The 23,096-nt window shown below is 42.0% G+C and overlaps 1 protein-coding gene across 4 annotated transcripts; it reads left to right on the forward strand.

Annotated features, from left to right (window-relative positions):
• Positions 1 to 6,865: 6,865 nt before the first annotated feature.
• enc1 (ectodermal-neural cortex 1) lies at positions 6,866 to 22,221 on the forward strand. Of its 4 annotated transcripts, XM_072548071.1 has the most exons (5): positions 6,866 to 7,003; positions 7,400 to 7,516; positions 9,597 to 10,548; positions 14,216 to 16,023; positions 19,212 to 22,221. In XM_072548071.1, the coding sequence occupies exons 3-4, from the start codon at positions 10,459 to 10,461 to the stop codon at positions 15,995 to 15,997; spliced, it is 1,872 nt and encodes a 623-aa protein (XP_072404172.1). In that variant the 5' UTR covers positions 6,866 to 7,003; positions 7,400 to 7,516; positions 9,597 to 10,458; the 3' UTR covers positions 15,998 to 16,023; positions 19,212 to 22,221. The 4 variants fall into 4 exon arrangements, with proteins under 4 accessions (XP_072404172.1, XP_072404189.1, XP_072404178.1 ...); XM_072548088.1 differs by lacking the exon at positions 9,597 to 10,548 and having other exon boundaries at positions 6,867 to 7,003; XM_072548077.1 differs by lacking the exons at positions 6,866 to 7,003; positions 9,597 to 10,548 and having other exon boundaries at positions 7,020 to 7,516.
• Positions 22,222 to 23,096: the final 875 nt, after the last annotated feature.

The raw sequence follows: 23,096 nt of genomic DNA on the forward strand, positions 1-23,096 counted from the left end.
GACAGAAAACATGGAGAAATAAATAGCGACATCTTGAGAAATGTCCACATTACAGAAGAGGAGGTGCTGGATGGCTCTAAATGCATACCGATGGATACATCTGTGAGACTTGATCAGTGTACCCTAGAACTTTGTAGGAAGCTTGGGAAGTGATTGCTGAGCCCTTTGCAGAGATACTTGTATCATTGATAGTCACAGGTGAGATGCTGGAAGATTGGAGGTTGACGAATGTTGTGCCATTATTTATGAAAGGTGGTAAAGACAAGCCAGGGAATTATAAACCATTGAGCCTGACCTCAGTGGTGGGCAGGCTGTTGGAGGGAATCCTGAGGGACAGGATTTACATGTATTTGGAAAGGCAAAGACTGATCAGGGATAGTCAACATGGCTTTGTGCATTGGTAATCGTGTCTCACAAACTTGATTGAGTTTTTTGAAGAAGTAACGAAAAGGATTGATGAGGGCAGAGCAGTGGACGTGATCCATATGGACTTCAGTAAGGCATTTGACACGGTTCCTCATGATGGACTGGCTAGCAAGGTAAGATCACATGGAATATGGGATGAACTAACCATTTGGATACAGAACTGGCTTGAAGGTAGAAGAAGAAGATGATGATAGAGGGTTGGTTTTCAGACTGGAGGTCTGTAACCAGCAATATGCCACAAGGATCAGTGCTGGGTCCACTGCTTTTCATCATTTATATATATCATTTGGATGTTAACATAGGAGTTATGGTTAGTAAGTTGCAGATCATAGAATCCCTACAGCATGGAAACAGGCCAATAGGCCCAACAAGTCCACACTGACCCTTCAAAGAGTATCCCACCCAGACCCATTCCCCTACCCTATTACTTTACATTACCCCTGACTAATGCACCTAACCTACACATCTCTGAATACAATGGGCAATTTAGCATAACCAATTTACATCTTTGGACCGTGGGAGGAAACCAGAGCAACCAGAGGAAACCCACGCAGATGAGGGGAGAATGTACAAACTCCAAACAGATAGTCACCCGAGACTAAATCGAACCTGGGTGCCTGGCGCTGTGAGGCAGCAGTGCTAACCACCGAGCCACCGTGCTGCCCAAATTGGAGGAACAGCGAAGAAGGTTACCTCAAAGTACAATGGGATTTTGATCAGATGGGATAATGGGCTAAGTGGCAGATGGAGTTTAGTTTAAATAAGTGTGAGGTGCTGCATTTTGAAAAGGTAAATCGGGGCAGGACTTATATACTTAATGGTCCTGGGGACTGTTGCTGAACAAAGAGACCTTGGAGTGCAGGTTCATAGTTCCTTGAAAGTGGAGTCCCATGTCGACAAAATAGTGATTTGGTATGCTTGCCCTTATTTGTCAGTGCATTAAGTATAGGAGTTGGGAGGTCATGTTGTGACTATATAGGACATTGGTGAGGCCACTTTTGGAATGATGTATTCTGTTCTGGTCTCCCCGCAATAGGAAGGATGTTGTGAAACTTGAAAGGGTTCAGAAAAGATTTACAAAGGTTTGAGTTATAGTGAGAGACTGAATAGGCTGGGGCTGTTTTCCCTGGAGCATCGCAGGCTGAGGAGGTGACCTTATAGAGGTTTATAAAATCATGAAGAGCATGGATAGGGTAAGTAGACAAGATCTTTTTTTTCCCAGGGTAGGGGAGTCCAGAACTAGAAGGCATAGATTTAGAGTGAGAGGGGCAAAATTTAAAAGGGACCTAAAGGGCAACTTTTTCACATAGAGGGTGGTGCGTGTATGGAATGAGTTACTACAGGAACTGGTGGAGGCTGGTACAATTACAACATTTAAAATGCATCTGGATGGGTATATGAATAGGGAGGGTTTAGAGGGATATGAGCCAAATGCTGGCAAATGGGACTAGATTAGTTTAGGATATCTGGTCGGCATGGACAAGTTGGACCAAAGGGTCTTTTTCTGTATTGTACATCTCTATGACTCTATGGTGGATATGGGTGCATTAACAACTTTTAAAAGATATTTGGAAAAGTACATGAATAGGAAAGGATTGTCGGGATATGGGCCAGGAACAGGTGTGATTAGTTTAGTTTGGGATTATGTTCGGCATGGATAGGTTGGACTGAAGGGTCTGTTTCCGTGCTGTATCACTCTATGACTCTATAACTAGAAGAATCATGAACTGAAATTAGAAGGGCATTGTGGTGAAGTAGTGAAACAATGCTGTGAAATGATATATGACTCTCCTTTTGAGTGGATCAGATGTTTTCCGTATTGACTGTGAAATGATATTACTATCATGGCTGGAAAAATCTTCTGCTTAGATCATTTTGCATGCCCAGTTGAATAAAGAAGCAACATAGAATTAGTGGACCAGTTAGGTGAAAAATCATAGAACTGTTGAATGATTAAGGTACAGAATGAGGTCAGTTGGCCTATAATATATGTGCTGGCGGTCTGCAAGAGGGGCTCACCCTAGGCCCAATGACTCTGCCTTTTTTCTGTAGCCCTGCAAATTTTTCCTTTTGGATAATTATCCAAATTCTGTTTAAAGGTTCCATTGATTCTGCGTCTACCACACTCTGAGACTGTGCATTGCAGATAAAAATGGGAAGATATAATAAAATATATTAATCTGGACTAATCTGGATCAAGTCCGTTGACATTTTCCTATCCTTAAGTATGATAATGAAAGGGCACTATTTGCATTTCTAAAGCTGCTTCAGCAATTATAGACAATATTAACTGGAGGTTATTTTAACATTCTTAGGATGCATTGCATTAATTAAGCTGTGGAAGATTAAAAACCACAGCGTTTTTTTATAAAACCTTATAAGTTATTCTAATACATCTAGGTTTCAAACTTAGCTTTATGAATCATAATGGCTTTTTAGCAGTTGTAAAAGAATTTCCAAAAAATGACAAATTTGTCCATTGATTTATAGAGTATGCAAAGTAAGCACAATATAAAGCATTTGAGAGTTATGGATTATTGTTCATAATAATATGCTTCATTCTCTTCAGACTGCAAAACAGCCATATCAATCTTAACAAACCTACAAAGGTGGCAGTATTGCAGAAATTGCAGGATTCCAGCACTACATCCAATAATTGTCCAAAGCATATTATTAACTGGAACGTCAACATTATCATAAATCCTAATGAAAGAAAAATGTTGACCTGCAACCACTCTGACAATGTTGAAAATGAAATAAAATTATATTACCCTGTCAGACAGACACTATTTATAAAACACATGCAATCAGAGGCAATTAGACATAAATATGCAACCGGATATTAACTTTCATAAATTTAGGTGACATAATTATATACTGAACAAGTTTGTTTTGTTGTAGCTTATTTTAATGGCTTAATCAATCTTTAGTATATGTATTACAAACAAATTATGAGACACATCATCATCCACATCCTGTGTTAAGTTGGATTGTTCCATCCATACATTACCAACCTAACAAATGCAGTGTTTTAGAACAATGAATCCTGGGCTGGCTTTTCCAAGGAGTGGAAAATGCACTCAGGTTACCATGCTGTTTTACACAATGAAAGAACTCTGCTTTGGAACACCATTTGGATCTTTTGGGAAAATAAAGATACTTGAAAAAACAATTAAATTTTGTTTTAACTCTCAATTCTTAGTTCAGCAACCAGGACATCTTACCAGGCAGAAACTTGTCACAATCAGTGGTCTGGGTCAACAGACTTAACTTCATTGAAAGTGATGAAAGTGGTCAGGCTTTTGTCAGTGAAACTGAAGCATCTCACAATGGGAAATACTGGATGTAACACTCAGAAAGAAAAAGTGCTATCATTGTCAGATAACTCATTTCTGGAGATTCTGATCAGGGCTCATTGAGAAATGTGGAGTCATACTTCTACTCTGACGAGTCACTCATAGTATAGAATAGGCAGGGAAAGGCAAACCATGCCATTCTTTCTCACAAAGTTATTGTCATATGTTCTAATTTAAAGACCCAGCATCACTGATAGCCACTTTGTTAACTCTTGCAAAAGGGTAAGTATATAAGGTAAGTGTGAGGTTATAATACTGGAAGGGTATGGTGTTGGGGGTAGGGTGTCAGGTAGGTAGGGTGCCAAATGGGTAAGGGGTATGGTGCCAGGAGGTGGTGTACCTGATTAGTAGGATTTATTTCAGCAGGTGGTTGGGTGCCAGAGTACAGGGTGACAATAGAACAAGATAAATTATAATTGATAACTATTTACACAAGGTCAGCATGGGGCAAGGGTCTTAGGTCAGCAAGGGAGTGGGGTGGGGTTGGATCTGGGAGCAGGGTGCTGTGTGTCCAGAATGGAGGGAGATGTTGTGTCTTTAGTGGAACGGGGTTGTTGATCTCACAGCAAAGGTAGTGTTGGACCTGGTGTGGGAGTAGGACGGAAGGGTGTTTTCAGGTCCAGCAGAAGGGAAGTTCGAAAGGGGTTTGTGTCCTGGGGGCAAGGGGGAAGGTGTACACTATTTTGGATCCAGAGCAGGAGGTAGTATCAGATATGGATCAGGAAAGGAGCTGTGAGATCCATCTGTTGAGGAATGAGGGGTTTGGTCCCAGGGATAGGGTGGTTGGTCCAAAGAAGGATCTGATATGGTTTTAGACCATCATTGCCTATAGTCTCTGATATGGCCATCCAATTATTTTGGACTTGTGAGGTTGCATAGCTGTGTCTGTCCTCCACTGGATAGTGCTGTTTCTGTCAATTACACACCAATGTGCAATGTGTTTAGAGATATGAGTGTTGTGTGTGCAAGCTGTAAGATTTGGGTGTGAACCTTGCAGAAGGGCTAAGTGTTTAAGGTGGAAATGATACTAATGGGCTATGAATGTTACAGCTTGCTGCTAGGTGAGTGATGGGGTTGGAGTGAATTGAGCAGTGTGTGAAGCTAGTTGTGCAGTTGGTGCAATATGCTGTTTGAAGATACATTGATTAGCTTTTGTCACTTGTGTGGGGTGGGGGGGGTCATTGAACTTCTTTTAACACTACATCCAGGTCCTTTGGGCTAGTCTCCTGGCTTTGATCTTGGCAGGTATCAGGTCTCACTTCCTTTTCGAAGGTTAGTCTAGGCAGGCTCTTTATGGATAGTGAGATCTCTTTTCACCTCATGCACCAAAATTCCTGATGCAATATTGGTAAATCTTGGAGCTCATTCTTGAACATCTCTCTCAGGTTAAATTTACAGTGAGCTCAAACAATTGCCTCAGTTCAAATGCAATCACCATAAGAGGTGCAGACTGATTTTATGTATTGTAGACTGGCTTGAATTCATGCCAACCTCCTAGGATTTTGTGATCCCAGCTCAACCACTCCACCACTTATCAATGTGCTTGGCACTATCTGCATGCAGGTGGACTGCAGTGGTTCAAGAAGACAGCTTACCACCACCCTCCCAAGGGCAACTAGGGATGGGCAATAAATGCTGGCCAGCCATCGACTCCTACATCCCACAAATGAATAAGAGAAAAAAAATTAAGTAAGTTGGCAGCATTAGCATGTTCTCTGCATGGGAAGCAATGGGAAAGGTTAATGGTACATCATGATCCTTGTTCTCTGGCTTTGTGGCCAGCGGATCCCTGATATTACACACTTGACGCTCATACTTCAGGGCAAACACAGATTTGGTACAGAAATGCCACTGATTGCATTAACTAACATAAGTCTTTAGAATTTCCTTCCTCAGGAAGCAATGTATACAGAATCTTTAAACATTTTTAAGCCAGAGGTTTTTAGATAGATTCTTGATTACTTAGGGGATAAAAGATTATCAGAGGTATGCAGGAATATTGCGGTTAAGATCAGATTTGAATGATCTTATTAAATGGTGGAGCAGGCTTGAAGTGCTGAGTAGCCTACTCTTGCTCCTTAGTAGCACTGTATATTCATATACTGAACATAACAGTATTCATATAGGTAGCTGTCGGACTGGTACTGTTTACATTGACTGATGCGGACATAATAGGTTAGGTGAATTGGCCATGCTAAACTGCCCGTAGTGTTAGGTGAAGGGGTCAATGTAGGGGAATGGGTTTGGGTTGGTTGCTCTTCGGAGGGTCGGTGTGGACTTGATGGGCTGAAGGGCCTGTTTCCACACTGTAAGTAATCTAAAGTGGGCGGCACGGTGGCTAGCACTGCTGCCTCACAGCGCCAGAGACCCGGATTCAATTCCCGCCTCAGGCGACTGACTGTGTGGAGTTTGCATGTTCTCCCCGTGTCTGTGTGGGTTTCCTCCCACAGTCCAAAGATGTGCAGGCCAGGTGAATTGGCCATGCTAAATTGCCTGTAGTGTTAGGTAAGGGGTACATGTAGGGGTATGGGTGGGTTACGCTTCGGCAGGGCAGTGTGGACTTGTTGGGCCGAAGGGCCTGTTTCCACACTGTAATGTAATGTAATCTAGTCTAATAATATTTATACCAATAGTCTACGTTTATCCATGTAACAATAACAGGTACAGCAATAAGGACAGAAACAGCTGGAAATCAGCATCTGTGGAGAGAAACAGAGTTAATATTTCAGATTGATGATCTTTCAGCAAAACTGAAGAGACATGGAAATATCACATTATTTGTTCTGGTGTTTTTCCAGGTGTCTTATTCTAATTTCAAATTTTCAGCATCCCTAAGTAGTTTGCTTTTGAAATAGAGACATTGTTGTTCCGAGGATGATGGCATTATCTACCCTAAACGTGGAAAAGTACACCATCATACTTGTTTTTTTAGTGTTAATGCACATTATGTGCGTATAAGTGAGAGTGTGACTGTGTGATTGCGTTGGTTCGTGTGCGACCTTACACTTTATTTAAATGCAAATATGATGTTCCAGCCAAATGCTAGGGGCAAATGATCTATCAGCATAGCTCTCCAGTCGGTGCATTGACTTACATAGCACATGCCTGCTGGTACTGCAGACTGTTCACTGTCAGCACTTTCTTCTGTGAAAGGGAGAAAATAGATAACATTTCGTGAAAATAACAGTCTATCAAACGACTGTCTGCAGATCCGCTCCCCGGTAAGTGGCTGCGGTCCTCGGGCAGTTTCCGGTGCTGGCCTTGGGCTGGGACATTCGCTGTTGGCGATATCAGGCCACTACCAGTCGGTTCACTTTAAAGCCAGACCGGCCACGGGCAGTGCTGAACAGCTGACTGCAGCAGCCTGACTTGGAAACGCTACAAGGCACAGCGGCCCTGAGCTCGGCTGTGATCTCCCTCACAGTATATATATAAGCCGCCGTGCTCAGTGTCAGCACTCACTCTGCGTCTGTGTAGGAGTGCACTCGGTGTGTGCACGGCCACAGTGTTCTGTATGAACACCGCTCCTTCTGTTTGATTCTCCCAGTCAGTAACTTGCTTCTCCACTGTCTGCAACTCCTCCCTCCCTCACACTCAATTCGCTGTTTCCCCTAAAGCAGCCGGGTCCGGCTCCCAGCTCCGGGTCACATCGAGGCCGATCACCAGGACGGGCACGTACTATACTAGCCCAAGACTATGTTGTTCCTCGCTGGATCATCGACTGACAAGTTCCGGTGAGTCCATGTTTCTGCCCACGACCTGCAACGGGCCATCAGATTATCATGGTTGTGATAAGAGAGCAAGTTTAACTGAGATACCTGTACTGGGTTATTAAGGGGCTGTCACAGTGGGACTCACCGGAGATGTGTGGGGCAGACTGAGCGCTGGATTAACTGAGAGTCTGCGGTCACTGTGGGAATTGGTTAAATGTGGATCCAGGGCAGTTGTGACTGGTGAAACCGTGTCGGATCTGTGGGTAACTGGTGCTGGGTAACAGTGTGGGGACTGGATAAAGGTGGATGTGGGATGAAGATTCAGATACCAGTGTGGAGACTGTGTGGAGTCGGGACTGGGGAACAGTGTGGGAATTGGGGTGTCAGAGTGGGGACTGGGGTAACAGTGTGGGAATTGGGGTGTCAGAGTGGGAACTGGGGTAACAGTGTGGGAGTTAGAGTCATTGAGATGTACAGCACGGAAACAGACCCTTCAGTCCAATTCATCCATGCCAACCAGATATCCCAACCCAATCTAGTCCCACCTGCCAGTACCTGGCCCATATCCCTCCAAACCCTTCCTATTCATATACCCATCCAAATGCCTCTTAAATGGTGCAATTGTACCAGCCTCCACCACATCCTCTGGCAGCTCATCCCATACACGTACCACCCTCTGTGTGAAAAAGTTGCCTCTTAGGTGTCTTTTATATCTTTCCCCTCTCATCCTAAACCTATGCCCTCTAGTTCTGGACTCCCCCACCTTAGTGAAAATACATTGTCTATTTATCCTATCCATGCCCCTCATGATTTTATAAACCTCTAGAAGGTCACTCCCCAGCCTCTGATGCTCCAGGAATTGGGGTGTCAGAGTGGGGGCTGGGATAACAGTGTGGTCTACGGAAACAGTGCGGGGGGGGGGTCTGGGGGTAACGGTATGGGGGACTAGGATTAACAGGGGGTACCAGTCTGGGGGACTGGGGTAATGGGGGTAACAGTGTGGGAGCTGGAGGTGACAATACGGGGACTGAGGGCAACAGTGTAGGGACTAGGGCTAACAGGGATGTCAGTGTGTGGACGGGGGTAACAGTGTGGGGGCTGGAGTTAACAGTGTAGGACGCTGGGGTAACAGTGTTGGGGCTAAGGCTAACAGTGTAGGGTGCATAGGGTAACAGTGTAGGGGCTGGGGTAACAGTGTAGGGGGCTGGGGTAACAGTGTGGGGTCGAGGGGTAACAGTGTAGGGGGCTAGGGGTAACAGTATGGGGTCGAGGGGTAACAGTGTAGGGGGCTAGGGGTAACAGTGTAGGGGACTTGGGGTAAAAATGTAGGGGGCTTGGGGTAACAGTGTTGGGGGCTAGGGGTAACAGTGTGGGGTCGAGGGGTAACAGTGTAGGGGCTACGGGTAGCAGTGTGGGGGGATAGAGGGAACAGTATGTGGGTCTAGGAGTAACAGTGTGGGGACTGGAGATAACAGTGTGGGGTCGAAAGGTAACAGTGTGGGGACTGGTGATAACAGTGTGAGGACTGGAGATAACAGTGTGGGGGTCTAGGGGTAACTGGAGATCACAGTGTGGGGACTGGGTGGGCGGTTTCCACTGTGTACTGGTTGATTGCAGCTTGGAGCAAACAGCAGCTACTGTGTAAGCTGTCCGCTGTGTGTGTGTGTGCGTGTGTGCCTGGCGGCTGGCTGTGCAGTCTCTCTCTCTCTCTCTCTGTCTGTTCTGTGAGCGGCTGCCTATTTGCTGCCTGGACTTTCTGTGCTCAGCAGCATGTTTGAAAAGAGCCGCTGTTTGCTCTGAGCCGGCAGCTGCTGATCCCTCTCTCTCTCTCTGCCATCTTCCATCGGCGACCGGATGCCGGCTGTAAAACTTAAACCAACTTGACTCTCGGTGAAGCGATATTTTACACGTAAGTAAACCCGGGGAGGGGACGAGAGGAAGAGGCGAGGGGTGGCAATGGTTTAACTCTATTTGAATGTACCTTACCAAGTCCCATTCATCACACACTTGACTTTTGTGTCTGTAACATTTGGTACATCAGACGGTAATTTACATGTTAATGTCAAATTCGGACTCGGAGAGTCTTTTTGTGTGTCCCCAGAGCCGCTTTCTTTCAGTGGGAGTCTGCCGAGGGAAGTGTGCACTCCCCCATCTCGCTGCTGATGAACAGGAAGAAAGCTTAAGAGGATGAACGCCCCTCATCTGTACAGCGGGACCATGCAGAAACCGTTAGAGCTGAAACTAAACACTGGGGGTGAAACCAAACACGATAAAACCAACCTCTGTTTGTGCAGCAGAAAGGTCCCTCGGGCTGGTCAGGCAGAGGGTGTGCGGCTGAATTGAATGATACAGAGATGCCTGTGATACAATCACATGTTATCTCATTGTATCCAAGTTGAACTTGATCTCTCCTCCAGTTAGTTCTGCTGGTATGATTTTCCGAGCTCGGATGCATTTGTTGCAACCTCACATGACTTTATTTGAATGAACTGTCCGTGCAGTAAAATAGAGAGAGAGAGAGAGAGAGAGCACAGACTGTGGAAGCTCCATGTCAGAGCAGACTGTCAGATATATCCCTTGTTTACTTTGGCGGGAGCGAGAGATGCTTTTTGTTTCATTTGAAACAAAAAATCCAACCGCAATAATTGCAGCTTCCACAAAGTTTTGGCTGCCACCTCTTTCTTTTTATTTGAAAAAAGGATTCCCATTAGAAACGTGAAGGTTTTGTTTCAGGGCTCGGTGCAGTTGTAATTCAAATCAAAGGCAGAAACTCGCCGCTTCACACGTGTGAGTTATCACTTGTGGGGTTTGCTTTTGGTCAGCAGCCAAGCTAGTGCTGGCTCTGAGGAATCGCCCACTTCCGTAGAAGGAACAGAATAGCTCGCCACTGACAATGGGTCCCAGGCATTTCTGTGCCTTGTGCCAAGGACTGCAAATTACAAAGTGCACTGGGTCTTTTCCACATGACGGCAGCCCCCCCCCCCCCAATAAATCGCACGGGTGAGGAACCCTGCTTAATGACTGCTTTCAGCTCCAGCTGCGAGCGCTCCAAGGTACAGTAACAGCAACGATTGTGTTTATTCAGTTCAAAGTAAAGGTTAGAGGCGGAAAGCACCAGCAGCGGGAAAGCGGCCTCATGTCACTGGGCTCCACTTTATCTATCGTTTCGAGATGCAGAACAACCGTGGGATGACAGGACAGGGGCAACTGGGTGTGTTACCCATCTGCACACCTGCTCATTCCTCATGTCCAAAAGGAGAACGTGGCTGTGCATAATGTAAAGGGCCAGGGAAAAGTAATCATTAATTCAGTGACATTCTGTAATTCCCTTTCAGTAATTTAAAGGGATACATACTCAAACCTTGGGCATCTCTTTTTGAACAAGAAAGACCAATTTTAAACACATTGCAGAGAAGACAATGATGTCTTGAAATAAAATTTTAAAAAAATTGTTCACGGCATGTAGGCATCTTTGGCTGGGCACGCATTTATTGCCCATCAATCACATTGCTGTGGTCTGGAATCATATGTAGACTCAAGGCCAGGTAAGAACAACAGTTTGCCTCCCTAAAGGGCATTATGAACCAGATGGGATTTTAAACAATCAATAACAGAGTCATAGTCATCATTAGACACTTAATTGCAGATTTTTATTGAATTCATATTCCATCATCTGCCATGGATAGGATTCAAATTTTGGTCCCCAGTACTTTACCTGAGTCTTTGGGTTAACAGTCCAGTGATAATGTCACTAATCTTCCCAAGAGACTTTTACATGAATCATAATTAGGTAATGAGAGAAAATAGGCTGCCGCTTTGGACCTTCATCACTTCCCAGAATGATGGTAAGCTATACCATCAAATGACTTGATTATCTATCAAACTGCAGCACCACAATGTAAATTAGTTACTGGATATGGCTGATGTTAATAGACTGAAAGAGGGTGCATCATGCAAAACAGTAATACACGTGATATGAACTCTCCCTTGAAAGTGAGTGACTGGCTCTAGTTAGTTGTTAAATTGCAAAGGTGTCCTTAGATCATTTTATCTCAGGGACACTGTGGAATATTTAAACAAACAATTTAAGAGAGACAGGTCCCTGAATAATAATATGTTCCAAAACAATTCAAATGTGAATTGTTGATTTTCTGTGACCTGCTTCAATTGTTTCTAATATTTTTAATAGATCTCCATTTAGAATGGGATGAGGAGAAATTTCTTCACCCGGAGAGCGGTGAGCCTGTGGAATTCTCTGCCACAGAAAATGGTTGAGGTCAAAACATTGAATGCTTTCAAGAAGGAGTTAGATATAGTTCTTAGACTAAAGGGATCATGGGATTTGGGAAACAGGAGACTGAGTTGGATGATGAGTCATGATCATATTGAATTGTGGAGCAGGCTCAACGGGCCGAATAGCCTCCTACTGCTCCTATTTTTCTGTGTTCTTATTAATTACATTCAGCAAACAGCCTAAGAGGAAACTAACTGCTGTTAACCAAGATCCACAGCATCAGAGTCCCAGGTTCGATCCCAGCCTGGGGTGACTGTCTGTGTGGAGTTTGCACTTTCTCCCCGTGTCTGCATGGGTTTCCTCTGGATGCTCTGGTTTCCTTCCACAATCCAAAGAAATGCAGGGTAAGGGAATTGGCCATGCTAATTTGCCTGTCGTGTTAGGTGCATTAGTCAGAGGTAAACTGATCTGGGTGGGTTACTCTTTGGAGGGTCGGTTTGGACTTGTTGGGCCAAAGGGCCTGTTTCCACACTGTAGGGAATCTAATCTTATACAAAATAAACAGCAGGACTTAAATAGATACCTTGACAACAGAATCCGTATTGCATCTTCTTTGGGTCACATGGTTGTGAATGTACTGGTTATCTTATCTTGTTTATTTGCATCTTACTAAATAGAGTATATTAGATAAAATGAAATCTATTTGCCTTATTTTTAAAAATTATATCATGGACATCTTCAAATTCGCATTTAATTTTTAGAATGGAATAATTTTATGTGCATCTCATCAAAGGAGTGATGTAAAATCATTTCAGTGGCTTGAATTCTCTCTGACACGAATGGTGATGCAGGTTTGAAATGTCCCAGTAATTGGCTGTGGTAAAATTAAGAAAAGTGCTTTTATTGTGGCCCTAATAATGTAAGTATTTAGTTTTAACTCACTTTTGAAATAAAAATAATCAATTTAAGCTCTGGGGGTGAAACCAAAATACAAACACAATCTGAAAGCTTACAATATTGGCTAAGTAGAGCAGTTACTTTATATATTGTATTATCCAATGCATTGCAGTGAGATGAATACTTTGTAATTCATATTTGGCATTGAGGGCAAAACTGTTGGTCATAATGTCAGGACAGCTTCTCTTTGAGATCATTTACCCTTACATAAAGTACAAGATAAATTCTTAGTATATTTAAAAAATAGCCGTTTCTTATCTCTCCACAGGACTGTCAGCTTAATTCTGTTCAAAAGGTGGAATAAGGCTTGAACCTACACTATCCATCTTAGTGATGACCTCTATATAAATCAAGCATATATGATGATTGTCGATGCTATTTATCTTGAGCAAAGTGTTTAAGGTTTAAAGAGAATTGAATAGTTGTCTTATGGACTTTATGTACACTAGCATGCATATTAATTTTGCTGCATCCTTTCCACCATATCAATAAACTATAGGATATAAATCACATTTTGATATAGTCTAATGTGCAATATTCTTGTGCAAATACTGTCAATTCTCACCTCTAATCACTCCCAGCAGTACCACCATTAACAGACATCATCAAGATGACACACTGCTATTAATATGATCTGTCCAGACAGAACCAGTGTGCAGAAGGGCAGCACTATAAAATTGTTTTATAACCAGAAAATGCTCAAGAAATTCAGCAGGCATCTGTGGAGAGAGAAACGGAGTTAGCTTTCCAGATCCAAAGACTCTGCGTTAGAGGCTGCCAGACTTGCTGAGTTTCTTGAGCATTTTCTGTTTTATTTTGGATTTCTAGCATCTGCGATATTTTGCTTTTACTAAATTTGTTTTGCCTGTGTGCACCGTTCAAATGGACATAATATACAAATTACACATTCCCTGCCACTTTATATTGGAATCCTAGTGACAACAATGAACACCATATAATTATAGCTTTAGCAGTGCAGTGTTAGATTGCAAACTTCACCTGGTTTTCAACATTATTGCAAGTAACCACTAGATGGAGCACTCTGGATGAGAGCAGGAAAAACTGGCTGGACAGGTTTATATCCTGCACAATGGACAAACATGGCCACATTGCAATACCTAGGACATTAATAAAACTCTGGAGTGTAATAAAAATGAAACTGGACTTATACAATCAGCATAAACCAATATTCCTGAATAATAAGGATAATAATTTGTATGAATATTAAAACTAGGCCTTTCGTTTAAGGCTTTCATAGAATAATTGAACGAATTATAGGATGCAACCTCCCACAACACTAGCTATTCAGAAGTGCAAATAATTGAAATGGGATTTGACTTATTCACTTATTGCTTTGGGGCTGAAATATCGAGGATGGGCATTGGATGGTAATTTGAAAGATCTGCAACAGATAATCACCAAATGGTTCTCTTTGTGTGATGAATGTTCTTTAATTGAAAATTAACTTGTGAGACTTTGCATTCAAGAAGAAAATGAATGAACTGGATTTCTGCATTTTCTCCCCACAGTGTTTGATGAGAATGTCAGTCAGCATGCACGAGAATCGGAAATCAAGAGCTAGCAATGGCTCAATGAATATTTACCTCTTCCACAAAGCTACATATGCTGACAGCGTTCTTACACACCTGAATCTTCTACGACAGCAGAGACTTTTTACAGATGTCCTCCTCCATGCAGGAGAAAAGACCTTCCCATGCCACAGGGCTGTGCTGGCTGCATGTAGCCGATATTTTGAAGCTATGTTCAGTGGAGGATTACGTGAGAGCAAGGACAATGAAGTAAACTTCCATAATTCAATACACCCGGAGGTTCTGGAACTCCTCCTAGACTATGCTTACTCATCTCGAGTGCTTATTAATGAAGAAAATGCAGAGTCCCTCCTGGAGGCTGGGGATATGCTGCAGTTCCAGGACATTCGTGATGCTTGTGCTGAATTCCTGGAGAAAAATCTTCATCCGACGAACTGTCTTGGCATGCTGCTGCTCTCTGATGCCCATCATTGCACCAAGCTTTATGAGCTCTCCTGGAGAATGTGCCTCAGCAACTTTCCAACCATCAGCAAGAGTGAAGACTTCCTGCAGCTACCAAAGGACACTTTGGTGCAACTTCTGTCTAGCGAAGAGCTGGAGACAGAAGATGAGAAGCTTGTGTATGAGACCACCATAAAATGGGTGAAATATGACGTGAATAGGCGCCACTGTTGTTTGCCAGAACTGTTGCAAACGGTCCGGTTGGCTCTGTTACCAGCTGTTTACTTGATGGAGAATGTGGCCATGGAAGAGCTTATAACCAGGCAGATGAAGAGTAAAGAGTTAATTGAAGAAGCTATACGTTGCAAATTAAAAATTTTACAGAATGATGGAGTGGTGACAAGCCTTTGTGCCAGACCTCGTAAAACAGGTCACGCCTTGCTCTTGCTTGGAGGACAGACTTTCATGTGTGACAAAGTTTACTTAATAGACCATAAGGCAAAGGAGATCATTCCAAAAGCAGATATCCCCAGCCCTCGCAAAGAGTTTAGTGCATGTGCAATTGGCTGCAAGGTATATGTGACTGGGGGACGTGGGTCAGAAAATGGTGTCTCCAAAGATGTCTGGGTTTACGACACTCTTCACGAAGAGTGGTCAAAATCTGCTCCGATGCTTGTTGCGAGGTTTGGCCACGGATCTGCTGAGCTGAAGCATTCTTTGTATGTGGTTGGTGGGCACACTGCAGCCACAGGCCGGCAGCCAGCATCCCCCTCAGTCTCTCTCAAACAAGTAGAACAGTATGACCCAGTGACCAACAAGTGGGCAATGGTAGCCCCTCTTCGCGAAGGGGTTAGCAATGCAGCTGTGGTTAGTGCCAAGCTGAGGCTGTTCGCCTTTGGTGGTACTAGTGTCAGCCATGATAAACTGCCTAAAGTACAGTGCTATGACCCATGTGAAAACAGGTGGACTGTGCCAGCTACCTGCCCTCAGCCGTGGAGGTACACAGCTGCAGCTGTACTGGGCAACCAGATTTTCATCATGGGTGGGGATACTGAATTCTCAGCATGCTCTGCATATAGGTTTAACAGTGAGACCTACCAGTGGACTAAGGTTGGGGATGTGACTGCAAAACGAATGAGCTGCCATGCTGTAGCCTCTGGCAATAAACTCTATGTAGTTGGGGGCTATTTTGGCACACAGAGATGTAAAACTCTAGACTGCTACGATCCCACTTTGGACACATGGAATAGCATCACTACTGTACCATATTCATTAATCCCGACGGCATTTGTTAGTACATGGAAGCATCTTCCTGCATAGAAGAACAACTCTTCAAAATCTCATAGGTAAGGAGTTCTTACATTTATGGGCAAGAGTCGAATTAGTGAAGTAATGCACTGGAATTGAAAACAGCCACAAAACAATTTAAAATGAAGCGAGCTCCAGAGAGAGACTGGCGTGCCTTTTTTATGGTGAAACTGTGATGCCAAGGGAGGACTCAAACCCATTGTCGAGGAGAGTGATGTAAAGCAGTGAAAAGTAATGAGACTTTTTCTGAAGGATGTACATCAGGCTGTATCTCATGTCATCAAGGCCCAACTGTTATTTTCGTCAGAAGTCTGTCCGAAAATGTTTTGAGGCCTCTTCCAGCCTAGCAGTAGAGGCGGGTTAATTTTAAAAAAAAACACGTTTACTGCTGCGGCCAAGAACTGCTCAGGCCTCCCTTCCCTAAAGGAAGGATCAGATTTTTCCCACCTGGTAGCTTTTCACTCCATTTCCACAGCCACCCTATTAGTGAAACCATTTTCCCATAGCACACCAGAATATTTCATGCCGTCCAACATGTCACTCCCATCCAGCACCAATCTAATCAGCCTCACACTGCTCAGGTCAGGATGGTTTGCCATTCACCGAATCCCAGTCTGCCCAACTCCTGTCCCAAGTTAAAATTGGACCTTTAGTGTCATGGAAGGTGGTGCTGCCAATATTTTAGTTTTGATACTAATTTGTGCAGAGACAGCCTTAGCATCGTGGAGAAAGTGAGGACGGCAGATGCTGGAGGTCAGAGTCGAGAGTGTGGTGCTGGAAAAGCACAGCAGGTCAGGCAGCATCTGAGGAGCAGGAAAATCAATGTTTTGGGCATAAGCCATTAACGCATTTTATACCACACAGCAGGTGAGATTCCTGATGAAGGGCTTTAGCCTGAAACATTGATTCTCCTGCTCCTCAGATGCTGTCTGACCTGCTGTACTTTTCCAGCACCACAATCTCAACAGCTTTAGCATCCAACGGATGAACATTTGCCTTTGAATGCAAGATTTTCCAGTTAGAAAATGCTATGACTGAAACAGTATGGTTTGAAAATAACATAAATGGGTGCATTTCCTAGAAACCGTATCACTGAAAGTTTAACTAATCCTAAGAAAACAAGCTGGATTACCTATATATAGTATAAACAAATGCTTTAATTTAATCTTAGAACCTGTCATTCTGCAGTGATTTATTTAGTTTCAACATAATGGCCTGTTATAAAGCTGGCTAGCATCCAATGAGTTATGAAGAGAAACAAAGATGAAGCAATAAAAAAGCATAACATTTCCTGCATTAACTTTGCAGGTTCCTTTTTATTGATATGTGTAGCCAGTGTCCTAGAAGGTTAATGTAATATTAATCCCCCATTCCTGATTTCATGACTCAATTGTTTCTAAGAGCACCATGTTGACAGGTTTTTAATGACAGGCTGAAGCAGAGGGGATCAGTAACAGACTAATTTTGAAGTCAAATTAACTGTCTATTGTCCTTGGTGCTAGAAGGGAGTGCAAGAGGATGGAGGAGAAAATTGCTAATGGAGATTTGCACAACAGCAACAAAAAGCTGATGGAAATCACAGTTGGCTTTTTGCTTTCACTTGTGTGACCCTCACAGGACAAGTGGCCTTCATTCACTCTTTTTAACATTAAGGAATCCCAGTGGTTACAGTCCAGAGTTGGAACAACAAACATGTTGAATTAAAATTGCATACACAATGTAATTCTAATGGAACAAAGCTATTTCGTAATTCAAACCAGAACATTCCCTGTAATTAGCACAATACCCTTTTGATACTTTTGTGTATGATCTAGGTTTTTCTAAACATGTTATCTTTTCCTTTTGTTTTTGATAGCTTAGCGAAAAGTACTGTTTTACTTTTGAAGTCATGATTATAGTTCATTTCTTTAAAAAAACTCATTAAATTAACGCATTTTATACCACACAGCAGACGAGATGGGATTGTCATGCCCTTAAAGGCTTCCACAGTTTTTAGTTATACTGCAGTCTTTCCTATTCTTGACTTATATTTGTTGTTTAAATGCTTTCATTTCAACCTGTTGAAGTCAATTGTAAGTACTTTCCATGCATTTTGCATTTAGTCTCACTATAAAAGTCTAGGTCTCTTGATGTAGATTTTCTTCTTTCAATAGAAATGTAAATGCTGTAGATATTTTGCAATCACTGTGACAATTTTTATTCATTTTTACAATCATCGCTTTCATTTAAATATTGTAGATTTGGAAACATTGACATAAATGGTTTAATATTGGATCTTATTTAACTTTATATAAGTATCCAGCTTACTAAAATAACAAAGGCTCGCTTTAACTTCAGATGTTTCGAAATATTCAATCAGTGCAGCTTTGTTCACGCTGAATTGAATGGACAGTTGGGGAAATCTCTCAGTAATTGAGATTCCCTACATCCATCCTTTCGATCCAGTAGCTATCACATGCCAATGATAAATCATGTTTATTACCAGTGTGAGGATTAAGCACAGAGAATATTTCTGCAAAGAATCCTTACAGCCATATAGTGTTGTATTTCCACTGATCAATAGAGCTTAAACTTGGTGCACTTGGAGATGTTCGCTATAACAAAGCAGTACTTTCTCTCAGGTGAATATGGTGCTTATTTCATCTATTGCCCCAATCAAGCCTTATTAGCTTTATTGTTAATGCAGAATTATGCCTTCAGGACACATGAATAAGCCACCACTAATGTGTAATAAATGATTTAATCTTTTAATAAGCCAGGATCATTAACTCAATGCAACATCACATAGTTTGTCAGGAAAGTCTGCCCTTAACACAAGTTCATCATGATTTTGTATTTTCAAAGCTTTACAACCTAATGTGCAGAAATGATACTAAAGTTATGAAAGTTGTGTTTTGGTGACAAGCTTGGACTTGCGACAACAAAAAAATGAAGTGAAATACTCCAGGCGGTGCAGTCCGAGTGATCCTGGGCCTTGATCTGACCTTACCGATCAGCATTAACAATATCAGCCTGTTCACTTCTCACACAAGAAACCATGACATAAACTGAGAACCAATATGGTGAAACATAAAGGATTTAGTGTAGCAGAATTACAGCTATTACTCTGTCACTGGTCCGCTTGGCTATGAAACTGTTACTTTGGTGGGATGGATGAACTGTCAAAATTGAATGTGAGCAGTATTTGTAATATGGCCATGTTCCTTTTTTTTTGTAAAAATTCCAGGACTCTTGATGTGAAGATTTTGTATACTGTGAAGCAACACAACTCAAATGAAGAAGATAAAACCCTCTTCATCTGTTTGAGCTAAAATGATTTAGTTTCAGCAACCAGCACCTATTTTGATGTGAAGAAAAGAACTTGGTTCCACATGCACACATTCTTCGTGATGATGAAGCAATTTCTGAATAAGGATTGATTGCCAGTAGCGATAAATTGCGGACTCATGGCAATATTATTTGGCTCCTCCAAAAGTTAAGACTTCCCTATTTGCTGCTGCACTGTCTTTAGTCTAAATTGATTCTCAACATTTATGTATGAAGCGTTAAATGACTGTCACCTTGTGTTTGAAAGACTGGCACCAGCTGTGAGAAGTGGGTTGATTGTGACGGGTTTGGATGCCAGATTAATCACTGTCCCCCCCCTAGTCTTCACTAATGGGACCAGGGATCTGGACAATGTTGCTGGCAGTGCCTAGGGCAGCAATTACCCTGCTTCTGGAGCCTATTGCTGTCAGGCAGGCAAAACTGTTCAGGCTGTGTAGAGGGAAGTCAGCTGCAAAAATACAACGGAATCATTAAAGGTTAACTTTATTAAAAGAGCGAGGAGGAAAGAAAAATGACCTGAGGGTCAGAGATCCTGCTTTGATATGAATCTGTTATTTATGTTTACCTTTTTTGTAGGATATTTATTATTAATGATGTTACTTGCACATTGGAATGACAAGTATTCATAAAGTGTATTTTGTGTTTGAGAGTTATTTGCACACATACTTAGCAGGAATAGGGCTGTATTGGGGGCACTGGGGAGGGCTGACCACATGCTTTTGAATATTGTCTCCATTCTCTGTTGCATGAAACTGGCAAGTGCAAAGCTGCAGAGAAGGGGAGGGACAGTTTCCAATCGGAAATGAGATGGGTCCAAAAGCTAATTCTTAAATTACACTGACACTAGACAGAAGCAGTGAGGTCACTTTCTGAGGCCTGTACCTCACCAGTTTAGAACATGTATCCTTGTATCACTAAGCCTCCCAGCCTTACAGTGCTTTGAAATAAATACTATTTGGAGCATGCTAATTAATCTTGGAGCATGTAAATGTGCAAATGTGTGCAGCCTTCATGTCAACTCAGCCCAACCCAGGCTATTTCTTTACACAGTCCCTTATTACACCCAATTATCTTGAATCAATGTGAGCAAAAAGGATCACAGCTGCAAACAGTTTTTTGTTGTGATCCAAAGTCAATTTTTCCTGATAGGCACAGGCTAGATGAGAGACAGGAGGAAGTTATAGCTTGTAAGATTGAAATTTTGTAGAATTTAGTTAAGGATTTCTGATCAGCATAGTTTATGCATGAAGGATTAACATGCTGTATCACAATAGACCATTATTAATCCATTTAAGATAAGCAAGTCAATGCCCGTCTAACTATAAACTGTCACGAAATGCAGTATGAGCATGTTAATTCTTCCCACTTGCTTTCAGAATATCTGCCCCTTTGTAAAGTACCGTTTTTCTGCAATTTAAGTATTAAAGTAAAGGATGAGGTCTGCATCTGAAAATCAGAACAAAGCATTCAGTATCAGTTGTTAGTTTATAAATGGAACTATCTATTTGATTGTTATGGTGTTGTTTCAGTAATAATTTTTGAAGAAAATTGTTGTGAAGAAATAAATCTTGAAATGGTTAGATGAATACTGAAATTTGAAAACATAATTTACCCAGTACTAATTAATCAAGCTCGAAAATGGAGCTTGTTTTATTCACTACCCTGTCTGAGTACATTGGATATCAACTAAGCATTCATGATTGATCCTATCAGTTGATAAATGCAAAACCCATTTTGGAATTGAGCCCAACAAACCAACAAGAGTTTAGATTTCTGGAGACCTTTGGGACTGGGATGTTTGAGAGTGGGGGTACAAAATGATAAAGGTCCTAATAAACGTTTTGAAGTAACCAGTAATAGGGTTAAGGAGTGGGCCATTGCTCATAATCCCTTTAAGCAGTGACCCCTATTACAAGGTTTTAGTGTGATCATTTTGAGTGGTGGTGATGGGGGGGGGTTAGTGTGTGGTGGCATGACAAGCGTAGGGCCAGTAACGATGCATGTGCTGCATGGTTGAAGTTCACCCGTGAAGAGTAGTTGTTTATGGCCAGGGTCTAGTTGTAGTCAGTGAACGTTTATCAACATGAGTTCTGGTCTTTAGCAGGGGACTGGAGAAAACCATATTGTGGGGAAGAAGAGAATTGATAAACTGAATAAAACTAATAAGTGATGGATTAAATAGATGTTTTGTTTGTGAAGTGGAATGATAATATAGTGGTGGGTCTCTAGTGTTTTGGTGTACATCATTTGTCTAAAAGAGCTGGATACTTTTAAACTCCTATTTCCTTATGAATATGCAAAACCAAATTTTTTTCAAATGTTGCTGTTGGGAAAAAAAGTACGTGAAGCATTTTATTGAATGCTGAGCCGGGAATAGCAATCATTTCTGAAATGTTTGTTGAAGGTTGTAGGCCCTTGAATAATAGCAAAGAGAAGGTAACTGAAAGCAGGGTGGGCCTCAGGCTCTGCAGGGAATGTTCTGGGCTCCCAGCTTTTGAATTGATGTGGAAATTTCCTTGCTGTATGACTACTGAGGATCTGCAAAAACGCCACATAGTTTGAACAAAATGCACTCCACAGCAGAGTGCACACACAAAGTTGGCGTAAGACAAGGAGGTTCTTCCTATTTTGTCCACTTATCACCATAGCAACACATAACAAAGCACACTCTTCTATTTCCAATGTAATTGTATAAAGGCCTTTTTATGAGAGCTGACACCTGTCTGACAGAGAGTGATTAGAAATGAATAATGTCTGTACAACAAGAGTAGATATGTGTGTACAAAATTATGTCGGTGTAAGATTTACTGTAAGCATTTCCTTTTTTTACTGCTGGAATGTAACATTTTTGTAAACGTAAATTTTTTTCACAATGTGAAATCAAAGACATAAAATTGTGTTGCCATCTCTTCTGTGTAGTCTGAACTGACTTATTTATATGGTAGTTCATAACGACTTATTTAAAAGAGGAAATATTATCAGTTATTTGATTTTTTAAATTGTTTTGCTTAAAATAAGCAGTCATTTTCGAGCTTTATGAGAATTTGAAATGTAGAAGGTGTTATGATGACGTTACTTAATTAGTAATCATTGTCAACTTTCCCTGAAGTACTGATGTAAATAACTGCATATGCTCCAGAACTAGAGATGGACAACACTTCCTTTCCTTGTTGTTACTTTTGCAACTAGTTCTGGTCACCACACTACCAGAAGGAATACGGATTCTTTGGAAAAGGTATAGATAAGGTTTACCAGGATGTTGCCTGATGTGGGGAATTTTAACTATGAAGAAAGGTTGGGCAGAGTGATTTTGTTTTCACTGGAACATAGGAGGTTGAGGGGCGACCCAATAGAAGTTTATAAAATTGTGAATGGCATGGATAGAGTGGAAAGTACTAGGTGTTTTCACAGGCTAGAGGAGTCAATTTCTTGGGGACACAGGTTCAAGGTGCTGGGAGCACATTTACCAGAGACGTATGAGGCAGCTTTTTCACCCAAAGGGTGGTGAGTGCCTAGACTGTGCTGCCAGAGGAGGTGGTGGATGCAATAGCAGCATTCAAGAAACACCTGAATGAATACACAAATAGGGGATAGAGGGATATGGGTCTTGCAAATGAAGACAGTTTTAGTATGGAAGGGTAAAATATGTCAGTGCAGACTTGGAGGTTCTGGTGCTTTTTGTTCTCTGTTATAACCAAAACTTTCCGTAAGGGTGTTGGTCAACTCTGGGGAAGAAGGGTAGCTTTGCTTTATAGAATAGCCCTGTTTTCTTTCAAAAAGTACA

Source organism: Chiloscyllium punctatum, chromosome 2 (assembly GCF_047496795.1).
Source record: "Chiloscyllium punctatum isolate Juve2018m chromosome 2, sChiPun1.3, whole genome shotgun sequence".
NCBI lineage: Eukaryota > Metazoa > Chordata > Chondrichthyes > Orectolobiformes > Hemiscylliidae > Chiloscyllium > Chiloscyllium punctatum.